Source organism: Bubalus kerabau, chromosome 12, assembly GCF_029407905.1.
Source record: "Bubalus kerabau isolate K-KA32 ecotype Philippines breed swamp buffalo chromosome 12, PCC_UOA_SB_1v2, whole genome shotgun sequence".
Taxonomy (NCBI): domain Eukaryota; kingdom Metazoa; phylum Chordata; class Mammalia; order Artiodactyla; family Bovidae; genus Bubalus; species Bubalus kerabau.
In genome coordinates this window covers 77,179,764-77,192,850 of record NC_073635.1, presented here as the reverse complement: position 1 = coordinate 77,192,850, position 13,087 = coordinate 77,179,764, and the positions used below count along the sequence as shown (strand labels likewise).

Below are 13,087 nucleotides of genomic sequence, written 5' to 3'. Positions count from 1 at the left end.
ACTTTATTACCTTACTAAGATTTTTGTCCTCGTAATTCATTCATTTTTTATACTTATTTTTCTTTTGTATTTCAGATTTTATTATGTGTTTCTAAATCTCATTTTAGCCACTAATTGAGAGTTCTTTCCATGAGTACAGAGTTTTTACTCACACAAGTAGGAATCCTCTCCACAAAGTCTCTGTAAAGCTTTGGGATATATGATAAAGAGTGAGAATATTAAACATAATCTAGCACAGTTTGTTAGAAGGGAAAGAACTTGACTTCTCTAAAGTGAAATAACACATAATATACCAGATAGATGCTGCAAGTGATTAATAACAGTGCATTAGAGAAAAACCGTTGAACTTGTTTTAACCTATGAGTTCAACAGAGTCTTATATACTTAGTAGCATATATTAAGGAAACTAGTTGACATATTAATTCTGTTGACCTAAAACAAATAGATTGTTAGATATTTCTCCAGAAAATATGGGTTTATTTAGGATCAGGAGAGTTGCAATTCATGGTCAGCAAGCACAGAGTGCCATGTACAAGTCTCTACACAAGGCAGAGGAAGGAGAACTCTTAGAGAGGAAAGGAAGTCGGGGTAGGGGGGTCTGTAGTAAACAATGAGCCCATGGCTTCTCATGTCTGTGTCCTTGCCAGGGAAGAAGAGAAGTCTTTCTTCTTCCTGTTGGGCTATGTTACCATCAGAGGCTGTGAGTACTGCCCAGTGTAGTCTCCTGATTGTGAGGTTTCTGTTTATTAACTTTTTTTTTTTTTTTTTTTTTTTTTTTACAATTCATAGACCTTAGCTTATAAAATACTGTCTCATTCTTCTCAGAGATGACAGAGGTTATGGGCAGGAATTCTCTCAGTTCCTCCTGTCTCCTGTACCTTTCCAGGCTTCCTGTGTGGTATGGGAAGAGTTGTCATCTTTCCTCTTCGTTAAGGTGATCTTGTGTTTCGCCATTTATTTCTAGATCCTTCCTTTTATCACATAGTTCTTGTTCCATGTCTCTAACCTCTCTAGTAGCCCTTTTCTTTTAGTCTCAGAGTTATTCAATTTTTAAAAAGAAAATAAACTGCTCCCCTAACTTCCTCTCCTCTAGAGCCCTGCCTCTTCCTTCTCTTCTCCATTCTTGGTCATGTCAGGTTCTCTTAAGTGTGGCCAGCCCCCCTCTTCATCTCTCATTCACTTGTACCTCCCACTGAAGTTAGTCTTTATCCTCTTTGCCACTGAATTATTTTTACTAATTCACAAATTGCTGCTCGCAAAATCCATAGGATACTTCTTAATGACATTTCTGCTGCCTTTGATAGTACCCGATACTTGGTTTGGACTGTGTTCTCTTCACCGTCTCCTCTTACTCTCTCTTTTTTGACTCTGCCTCTGGGGATTCACACCCTACCTAGATTCTCCTTGAGTGCCGGTTGTATGTGATGATTTGCTTCTAATGAATAGGATATGGCAAAAGTGAGGGAATGTCTCTTCTGCAATTAGGTTATAAGAGGCTGTGACTTCTGTCCTGCTGGCATTCTCTCTCCCCTGCTCTTGTGTGCTTCGCTAAGCTTGCTGGAAATGCTCTTGTGCTAAGGACTGAGTGCAGTCTCCAGCCAAGGACTAGTGAGGAGCTGCAGGAGCCTGGGGGTGGATTCCTCCCCCATGGAGTCTTGAGATAACCACAGCACAGCTGACACCTTGATTGTAGTCCCAAAATAGTGAAAGTCACTGTTCTTAGTAATGTAACTATTTCTTACTATGTAAGACATAAGGTTAAAATACACTATGTAAGACATAAGACATAAGGTTAAAATACACCAATAATTGCTGATACTTCTGAAAGTTCTGTTAATAAGCAGCTGCTTTGAACTCACTCCTGTTTGTTTTTAATTGCACTTTTTAAATTAGTATCAGAACTTTAGCTTAAATTTTACTTGCTTTCTGCTTATCATTTCTCTTAATATTATTAATAGAGCTAAGAGCTAATAAAATCACTAAAAATAGACCGTGGTCACATTTGAAGAAGGATCAGTGAGTGAATTCAGATCATAAATTCCTGGAACCTGCATAAGTCAGTGTATCTTAAAGGGATTCATATTCATTAAGAAATAATTAACAAGGGTATATAATATACACAGTCTTAGATAATAGTATAAACAATAATAATGATTGTCTACCACTTACATAAGCATTAACTTCAGTATAGTGTGTTTTTAGTCTTTTTAAGATTTTCTGGTCATGTTTTTAAGCCATTTGCGATTTTAAAATATTTTAGAAGAAATCTCAGTTTTGATTGCAGTATATATTTTATCTGTTTCTGCCAACAGCTTTTACCGTTTTGTTCTGGAACCGGAACTGATGTTAGTTAATGATATTACTGGACCAGTGGCAAAATTCTTGGATATCCCTGAATCACCCCTTCTAACCCTCAATATGATCACTCCTGAAGGCTGGTTGGTTGAAATAGTACACAGCAACTGTGACCTTGATAACATTCATTTAAAAGATGTAAGTTATAAAGTTATATAAAGAAAGACAAAATGCTTTAGGGATTATGGATACAGGTTAATGAAGTATATGAAGCTCATCGCTAGAGTAGTAATAATTCAACAACTGGTTAAGAACCCAGCTAAAGTTGTTGAAACAAGTACTGTTTTCAAGAAACTACTTATTTTTTGTTCTTAAAAACTGTAAATTGGACTCAGCGAGCACCCATCTGTGCTCACATCTCTTTTATGATTGTGGTGCATATATGATGATGGTGGAGTAGAGCTGGTGTTACAGGAATGGAAGAAAATTAATCATAAGCTTTAGTGTTCAAGAATTTCACTCAACTGTTAGGTTCACTCAGCTACAAGGAAGACTTGAGACTGCCCCTGAAAATACTTTGGCTAATAATAAAATAATCATGTGTATTTATTACAGAATTTACATTATCAGAATTACTAACCCCAAAACAATGACCTATGTCCTCCTAGATTGAGAAAGCTGTCACAGCAGAATATGAACTAGAATATCTACTACTCGAAGGACATTGCTTTGACTTAACGACAGACCAACCTCCTCGGGGTCTGCAGTTTACTCTGGGCACAAAAAATAAACCTGTTGTAGTAGATACAATAGTGATGGCCAATCTTGTAAGTACATACATACTCAATGAGAAATTTCGGTGAAATCCTCTAAGTTTTCCTAATAATAAGATGAAATCATTTTTATCCTGCTGTTGTTGTATAGCTCCCAGGGGAAAAGAACCTTAATATGGTAATTAAAAATGAAGGGAGTTGTACATTCAGAAAATGCTTTTATAGGTTATTATAAAATCTTCTTTCTTGGAATTCATTTATGAAAATTATTCCACAGTTAATGGAATACTGTTGGAGTACTCATGAATAATATTTCTTGAACAGTTGGATGTTGTTTTCATTCATGTAACTGTGATCATATTTTTCTCATCTTAAAAGGGATATTTTCAGTTAAAAGCAAACCCAGGTGCTTGGATACTGAAATTACGCCAAGGAAGATCTGAAGATATTTATCAAATAGTTGGGTGAGTTATATAAACAACTTTAAAGTTTTTATATATAAAAAAGTTTTTAGGGTGACATAACAAAGATCATCAAAACAGCTAAAACATTCACAAATATCATTATTATAAAACAAAAACTCCTTATAAAACTGTAACATTTATTCTTATTGTTTTATTTCAAAAGTATAAAAGATATGCCTAATGTATACATCTTGTTCTTTACTCCATCTCCTTTACTTATTATTTTCTGTAGAATTTTCCATGTTAACAGTGTAAACATATTTATTGTTTAATGATTATATAATATGTATATCTTATCTAGAAAAGCCATTATCTTTTCATTATGTTCAGTTTTTCATTCTTATAGATAAGAATTGGTGTCTCAATAAATTTCCTACTTATCAATGAGCCTAGTACAAAGCAGATATCATCATATTTTTTTTATGAGGAACCAATAGTAAATATTTACTGTTTGAGGGCACATATGATTTTTGCCAATATTGTTTTTTTCAACAACCATTTTAAAATGTAAAAACCATTTTTAGTGCAGGGGCCATACAAAACTCACCCACCAACTCGATTTTGCTCACCAGCCATAGTTTGCCAACACCTGTTGTTGTTCAGTCGCTAAGTCTTGTCCAGCTCTTTGCAGCCTCATGGACTGCAGCACATCAGGCTCCTCTGTCCTCCAATATATCCTGGAATTTGCTCAAATTCATGTCCTTGAGTTAGTGATGCTAGCTTACCATCTCACCCTCTGCTGTCCCCTTCTCCTTTTGCCTTTACTCTTTCCCAACATTAGGGTTTTTTCTAATGAGTCGGCTCTTTGCATCAGGTGGCCAAAGTATTGGAGTTTCAGCTCCAGTGTCAGTCCTTGCACTGGATATTCGGGGTTGATTTCCTTTAGGATTGACTGGTTTGATCTCCTTGCTCTTCAAGGGACTCTCAAGAGTCTTCTCCAACACCACAGTTCAGAAGCATCAATTCTTTAGCACTCAGCTTTCTTTATGGTCTAACTCTCACATCTGTACATGACTGCTGGAAAAACTGTAGCTTTGACTATACAGATCTTTGTTGGCAAAGAGATGTCTCTGCTTTTTAATTCACTGTCTAGGTTTGTCATAGCTTTCCTTCCAAGGAGCAAGCGTCTTTTAATTTCATGGCTGCAGTCACCATCTGCAGTAATTTTGAAGCCCAAGAAAACAAAACCTGCCATTGTTTCCACTTTTTCTCCTTTTGTTTGCCATGAAAAGATGGGACTGTCTCGGGTGACCCTCCTGGGCATGGCTCATAGCTTCATTGAGTTATGCAAGCCCCTTCTCCACAACAAGGTTCTAATCCATGAAAGGGTTGCCAACACCTAGTAAACTTTTTTATACCTCTTAATATCTGTAGGAGGAGGTTTAGTCATTAAGTCGTGTCCAACTCTTGTGACCCCATGGACTGTAGTTCGCCAGGCTCCTCTGTCCATGGGATTCTCCAGGCAAGAGTACTGGAGTGGGTTGCCATTTCCTTCTCCAGGCTTAATGTCTTTAATTTTTCATTTATTTCAGCAAGTATTCATTGAGCACCTATTATTACGCAGTAGGCTCAAAAAGGATAATATAGGGGTAGGGGTTATTGTGCCTTTTGTCCATTGCTTTTCCCCTTTTCTTTATAGTGCCTAGAACATGGTGTCATTCAGCAAACATGCTTAATAATTTAAGTACACAAAGCTGAGAATGCTCAATTCTTTTTTAGTGCTTTTATTTTTTATTGAATGAAAAGAGTCTTTAAATTCTCGAGTGCTTTACAATTTTCAGAAGTTTCACACACATAATTTCATATAATTCCATAATAACTCTTTTCCCTATTCCTCTAGTGCTCTGCCCTCCTTCCCTCTCCGCACTGGTAACCACTGCTTTTTTCTCTATATCAGTCAGTCTGCTGCTTTTTTGTTTTATTCCCTAGTTCGTTGTATTTTTTAGATGTCACAAATAAGAGATCGTTCAGTATTTGTCTTTCTCTGTCTGACTTATCTCACTTAACATAATGCCCTCCAAGTCCATTTGTGGTGCTGCAAATGCAAATTTTCATTCTTTTTTAATGATTAAATGGCTGCACACACAGACAGCCCACCCCCACCCCCACGGCTTCTTTATCCGTTCATCTGTTGAGGGATATTTAGGTTGTTTCCATATCTTGGCAATTATAAGTAATATTGCTATGAACAATGGGGTGAACATCTGTCTTTTCAAGTTAGTGTTTTTGTTTCTTTCAGGTATATACCCAGGAGTGAAATTGCTGGGTCATATGGTAGTTCTATTTTTAGTTTTTTGAGAAATCTCCATACTGTTGTCCATAGTGACTGTACCAGTTTACAGTCCCACCAACAGTGTAAGAAGGTTCCCTTTTCTCCATATCCTTGCCAACATTTGTTATTTGTGTTCTTTTTTTTTTGTGATAGCCATTCTGACAGGAGTGAGGTGATAGCTCACCCACTGTGGCTTTGGCTATTTCTACTTCATAAGTTGGAGTACTTTTTTTTTTTCCCTAGTGATTAAATTCCTGGGCAGGGCTGTGTCTCCTACTGTGGTTTAGGCACCTCATCAGAGGAACTGGGAGTGAGAGTCAAGGCATATGATAGTCAGCATAGTCCTAGAATCCCCAGGTTTTCATTTTAGAAAAATTTTCAAGCGTGTATTATAACTCTGACTGAATGCAAAGTATCTACTAATTTGACATCTGTTGTTTTCCCTCTTTGAAAAAATTCAGTTTTATTGTAAATGTTTTTTACAGTAGCATTTTTCAGTTCATAGTGAAAATACTATAAAAATTTTTTGAGCAAAGTTGTCATATTTGATTGACTTATGCAGTGTTGAAAACTGACAGTGAAATGCATAATGTGTAATATAAAATAACTTCAAGTGATGCAGATGGACATGAGAGACATATTTTCAGTCTTAGAAGTTTAACAATGTGCTTCAAATTTTGGTATTTGAAAATGGCTAATAGATACTGAAAAATAGTTGTATGGTGTGCAGTTCCTTTTGTTATGCTTTGTAAACAACTGACAGTCTAGAAAATATTCATATTTTAATTATCATTGTAATATATGAAAGATTACTTTTGTGATAATCTTAATATACAGTATTAAAGATAAGCTATAATCTACTTTTCTGAGTTAGGCGATATCAAATTTAGTGAGTTATTTGTGTATAAGAAAGCTATGGTACATATACACAATGGAGTATTACTCAGCCATTAAAAGAATACATTTGAATCAGTTCTAATGAGATGGATGAAACTGGAGCCTATTATACAGAGTGAAGTAAGCCAGAAAGAAAAACACCAATACAGTATACTAACGCATATATATGGAATTTAGAAAGATGGTAACAATAACCCTGTGTACGAGACAGCAAAAGAGACACTGATGTATAGAACAGTCTTATGGACTCTGTGGGAGAGGGAGAGGGTGGGAAGATTTGGGAGAATGGCATTGAAACATGAATACTATCATGTATGAAACGAGTCGCCAGTCCAGGTTCGATGCACGATACTGGATGCTTGGGGCTGGTGCACTGGGACGACCCAGAGGGATGGTATGGGGAGGGAGGAGGGAGGAGGGTTCAGGGTGGGGAACACATGTAAAAAAAAAAAAAAAGTTGGGTAATTTTGAAAATTATAGTATATTGCAGCATACCTTAATTGACTATACAAACAGTAAATATTACATATGTACCAATAAGATTATACTTATGATTATTTCAGAATGAATTTATTCTGTGATTTATATGATTATAATTGTATGTCTTTTCTTAAATTGGGCATAAACATTTACATGTTTTTGTGCTTCTAGGCATGAAGGAACTGACTCTCCACCAGACCTAGAAGATGTCTTCGTTGTTTTAAATAGCTTCAAAAGCAAAATACTGGAAGTACAAGTGTGTGAGGCCAAAGCACTTCATAGACTTTGTTCTTAATATTAAGAATTATCTTTTTTGTTCTCAATTTATTTTACAAATAATTTCACAGTGTTACTATCTAAAATGTCATATTGAAACTCTGGCAATGGAAGGAGGAAGAGAATTAAATCATGAAGGGAAAGCAGCACACTTAAACATAGAAGAAAAGAATTTTTTTAAGTTATGATGTATCTACTATATTTGCAGCCAAATAATGTTATAAACTGTGCTTCACTGGTGGCTTAGCAGTAAAGAATCCGCCTGAGATGCAGGAGACGTGGGTTCAGTCCTTGTGTCAGGAAGATTCCCTGGAGGAGGGCACAGCAACCCACTCCAGTATTCTTTGCTGTTGTATCCCACGGACAGAGGAGCCTGGCGGGCTACAGTCCATGGGGTCACAAAGAGTCATACATGACTGAAGCGAGTGAGCACGATATTATAAATTAGGCTTTGGAGATGAGATTAGGAATGCATGTTGAAAAGCTATCCCTTTCAACAGGAAAAACAGTGATTTTTCTTTCCTTGACAGAAACAAAAACCAGTAAAATTTTTAATGATAGCAGCATTAATTCTTTTGGATGAACCCACCTACTTAATACTTGAAATCAGTAAAAAACAAAAACTTGTTGGGTGAAATGTTTATTAACATTTTAAAAGCAATGAGGAGCTGACAGTAATGATAACAAGGAAATACAAAACCAAAATTAAATAGAAAATGAGAGCCTAGTGAAATGAGCAAGCGCAGAAGATTCTTATAACCCAAGAAAGCTGCTGTTGCCCTCGAACATTTGTCCATTTTGGTTCACTTGAACTATCACTGTGATTTAATTTGCAAGGTGATGGGGACAGAAATTAAAACCCTTGACCCTTACAAAGTGGGTAATCTATTAGAAGACCCTCTCTGCTATAAGCTGGCTATAGCTCAGGGGAAGGATGAACCATAGTAAAGCATACCACACAGTCTTTTAGGCAAAATTAATAGCATCTAAATAATGGCGAAGGACAGGGAAGCCTGGCACACTGCAGCCCATGGGGTTACAAAGGCAGATATGACTTAGCAACAACAACATGTTATTGTTTGAATAACAACAACAAAGCAATCGAGGGAACCCTGAACCTTGAATTTGTACTAAAATGGTTCCAGATAGATAAGGTTTTACAGGCATCTGACAGAAATATCCATATACCTCTGGAATAAGACTATATCCAAATACACAAAACCAGCAGAAACAGTGAGTAACAGAAAGCAGATATACGAATGCTCCATATATCAGCATTATTGACAGAGACTCTGAAACAACTATGCCTACAGTGTTTAAGAAATAAAAGACAAGCTTGAAAACAATTACAGGGAATAAAAAACTATAAAAAGTGCATATCTGACTTTTTTTAAAGTAGAACTTCTAGAACTGAGCAATACAATGACAAGAAAATTCAGTTTTTGGCTTTAACAGGCCTCAGGAGATAGTGAGTTGGAAAATAGACCAAAAGAAGTATCCCATATGCAACAGAGACATGGAAAAAGAGGAATATACAACAGAAACTATATAAAAGGCATAGAGAACAGAGTGTGAAATCTAAGACATCAGGGTTACATTTAAACCTGGCTCTGCTACTCGCTCGCTGTGTGACCTTGGACAGATTGCTTAAACTCTTTCTATGTCATTTTTCTTATCTATAATACAGAGTTAATAATGCAATCCTCCTTATATGTCTACTATAAGGGTAAGGTAATTAAGCTTTATAAAATACTTTTGAGTGTTTAATAAAATCCATTTAAGTGGGGTTCAAGAAGGTGATGAAAGACAGAATGAGGTACAAGTATTATTTGAAGCATAATAGTAGGCAACCAGAACCCTTAACTTATATACTGCATAGATCTTAAACTACCAAATTAATCAGAATTTGCCTTGAATCCCACATTATAACCTATTTCTTATCACCTCTGCTTTTTATCCTTGATCAGTGTATTCATGTTGTTTCAGTTCAGTTGCTCAGTTGTGTCCGACTCTTTGCGACCCCATGAATCACAGCATGCCAGGCCTCCCTGTCCATCACCAACTCCCGGAGTTCACTCAGACTCATGTCCATCGAGTCAGTGATGCCATCAAGCCATCTCATCCTCTGTCGTCACCTTCTCCTCCCAGCATCAGTCTTTTCCAATGAGTCAACTCTTCACATGAGGTGGCCAAAGTACTGGAGTTTCAGCTTTAGCATCATTCCTTCCAAAGAAATCCCAGGGCTGATCTCCTTTAGAATGGACTGGTTGGATCTCCTTGCAGTTCAAGGGACTCGCAAGAGTCTTCTCCAGCACCACAGTTCAAAAGCATCAATTCATTGGTGCTCAGCCTTCTTCACAGTCCAACTCTCACATCCATACATGACCACAGGAAAAACCATAGCCTTGACTAGACGGCCCTTTATTGGCAAAGTAATGTCTCTGCTTTTGAATGTGCTATCTAGGTTGGTCATAACTTTTCTTCCAAGGAGTAAGCGTCTTTTAATTTCATGGCTGCAATCACCAGAGTGATTTTCGAGCCCCAAAACATAAAGTCTGACACTGTTTCCACTGTTTCCCCATCTATTTCCCATGAAGTGATGGGACCGGATGCCATGATCTTTGTTTTCTGAATGTTGAGCTTTAAACCAACTTTTTCACTCTCCACTTGGACCTTCATCAAGAGGCTTTTTAGTTCCTCTTCACTTTCTGCCTTAAGGGTGGTATCATCTGCATATCTGAGGTTATTGATATTTGTCCTGGCAATCTTGATTCCAGCTTGTGCTTCTTCCAGCCCAGTGTTTCTCATGATGTACTCTGCATATGAGTTAAATAAGCAGGGTGACAATATACAGCCTTGACGTACTCCTTTTCCTATTTGGAACCAGTCTGTTGTTCCATGTCCAGTTCTAACTGTTGCTTCCTGACCTGCATACAAATTTCTCAAAAGGCAGGTCAGGTGGTCTGGTATTCCCATCTCTTTCAGAATTTTCCACAGTTTCTTGTGATCCACACAAAGGCTTTGGCATAGTCAATAAAACAGAAATAGATGTTTTTCTGGAACTCTCTTGCTTTTTCGATGATCCAGCAGATGTTGGCAATTTGGTCTCTGGTTCCTCTGCCTTTTCTAAAACCAGCTTAAACATCTGGAAGTTCACAGTTCACGTAGTACTGAAGCCTGGCTTGGAGAATTTTGAGCATTACTTTACTAGCATGTGAGATGAGTGCAATTGTGCAGTAGTTTGAGCATTCTTTGGCATTGCCTTACTTTGGGATTGGAATGAAAACTGACCTTTTCCAGTCCTGTGGCCACTGCTGAGTTTTCCAAATTTGCTGGCATATTACACTCACCTTTGATACTGTTTTTCCTATATTGACCTTGGCTTCTTTTCTCAGAAATGGAAACTTACATTCTGGCCTTGATACATTTCCTTCTAATCATTTCAAATGAAAACCCCATAAACTCAGAGCAGCTCCTTAAGTTACCAAGTCAACCCAAGCCCTTTAGGACCAGCATTCCAGCTAGTATTATCCTAGCCCTACAAACAGGAAAGGAAAATATTATTTCTGCTGGGAGACTTGAGGTGTTTTAAATTTGAGGAATTTTGACCATTGAAAAATTATTAAATTTTCTTTTTGATGAGCTGAATTTTTTCACTCTCCATATTGGCTCTAATTTTACATATTCTTGCCTGGTATAGAGCAGGTCTGACTGTTTCACCAAAGTCATCAAATCTTTGTTGAGGGTGATAGTCATGCCATGCCTGAAGCATACGTTCTACAGCCTGACCATATCTAGGTCCTTTACTTGTTTTTTAATAACAGTTCTATCTGTTCACCTTCCGTGTTTCCACATTACACAAAAGGATGGGAAAAAGGGAAGAGAAAAGATAAGCAACATAAAGGGTCAGCGCATGAATTCCAGTAGCTCACCAGTTAGGAATTCCAGGAAGGGAGAACAGAAAATGGAGGCGGCCAAGTATTCCACAGGTAAAGAGAGGCAAACATATTCGCATCAAGGGCTCCACAAATCAGAATGAGTGAGAAATGGCCCACACAAGAGCCTAGAAACTACCAAAGAGAAAAGACGAGTCACTTCAGTGACCTTAGAATGACTCTTAACAGTAGCATCCGATGTTTTATTTTTCAAGACAACAAAACAAAGACTTCAGAGTTTTGAGGAGAATTATTTTGAACCTGGGATTCTTTAGTCAAATATTATCTAAAGGGTGAAGATTTAGAAAAATTACCTTTCACACCTGTTCTTGAAGGTGTTTGCCATCACAAAGAGAATAAAGAACAAGAAAGAGGAAAATGGGTATTTCAAGAAATGATGAAATTAATGTGAAAACCAATGCAAAGAATGCTTGAAAGAGGCAGTTCATTGTTAAGCCCCAAGAAAAATGTCTTCAAGAAGATAGGAATTCCAGATGATGAATAATAAACTGGAAAGTATTAGGTATATGATAAGAAATATCTTTCCACAAGAAAAATACAATAAAATTCCAAGAAAAAAATACTTATCTATTGATGTGAGAAAGCAGAATCCGTGTGAACCAAGAAGAGTATGGTGGTCATACCTTTGTAACTGTGGAGGAAATTTAGTAACCTTTGAGACTTAATTGAGCAGTATTTACAGTGTCACGATACGTAGTTTTTATTGATTTTTCAAGTTGTAGAATAAACAATGCAAAAGATAGTTATATTGACCAAGGTAAATGTAAATTTTATCCATATTTACAATGCTAAAGTAAAGGTTTAGCTAATGTAAGTTGAGACAAAGGGAAAAGGTAGAGATGCTAGTATCTGTATCATAGGATATGTGCAAGAGAAACTGTTGAATTTGTTGGAATAAAAAATATAGATTTAAGGATTACTTAAAGTTACAAAAATACTCAGTAGAAAAACTAATGATAAAGATAATATTACTAGAACCTCCAGACAAAGAGGGGAAGGGAAAAGTGATACAAGTAAGCTACTCGTCTTTTTGTTACAAAGAACGAGTAATGTTTAAACTCTGTGAATCAGATATATGGTAGATGACATCCACAGTTGATAACTCAGTAAGTGCAAGTGTAAGCACATTATTCAGCAGTGTGGAGGTTATTACAAAAGAACTGAAAACGAGACTGAACTGATGGTTGAAACCAGATTGTGTCTATAAAGTACTAAAATCTTTTTTGGCTTCATTTACTGTAACTATTTAGGGCTTCCCTGGTGGCTCAGTTGATAAAGAATCCACCTGCAATGCAGGAAACCCAGGTTCGATCCCTTGGTGGGGAAAATCCCATGGACAGAAGAGCCTGGTGGACTACTGTCCAAGGAGTCACAAAGAGTCAGACATGACTTAGTGACTAAACCACATCTTAGATTTACAAGAGTCACCTGCCCAAGATATTTCTATCCATGCAGCATAATATTTAAATCTATAAAATTCTGAAGTTTTTCTTTACCATGCTATCTAGGTACGGAAAAAGCCAGATAAAATCAAGGAAGATATCCTTTCCGATAAAGGTGAAAAGAAGAGAGGAATGTGGGATTCCATTAAAAGGTAGTTACTAATAGATGTTTTAACATATGTTATAACTATAGACCCATCAAGAGTCTAGTGTGTGGAAGCCCTCCACATGG

The 13,087-nt window shown here is 36.9% G+C and overlaps 1 protein-coding gene across 6 annotated transcripts in view; it reads left to right on the top strand.

Annotated features, from left to right (window-relative positions):
* UGGT2 (UDP-glucose glycoprotein glucosyltransferase 2) overlaps window positions 1–13,087 on the top strand; it is a 156,298-nt gene that overhangs the window by 118,815 nt on the left and 24,396 nt on the right. For all 6 annotated transcript variants that reach the window (XM_055542858.1, XM_055542857.1, XM_055542856.1 and 3 more), the window contains 5 exons: window positions 2,313–2,493; window positions 2,964–3,122; window positions 3,447–3,532; window positions 7,353–7,437; window positions 12,922–13,007. In XM_055542858.1, the coding sequence (XP_055398833.1) occupies window positions 2,313–2,493; window positions 2,964–3,122; window positions 3,447–3,532; window positions 7,353–7,437; window positions 12,922–13,007 (597 nt within the window). The remainder of the gene's footprint in view (window positions 1–2,312; window positions 2,494–2,963; window positions 3,123–3,446; window positions 3,533–7,352; window positions 7,438–12,921; window positions 13,008–13,087) is intronic.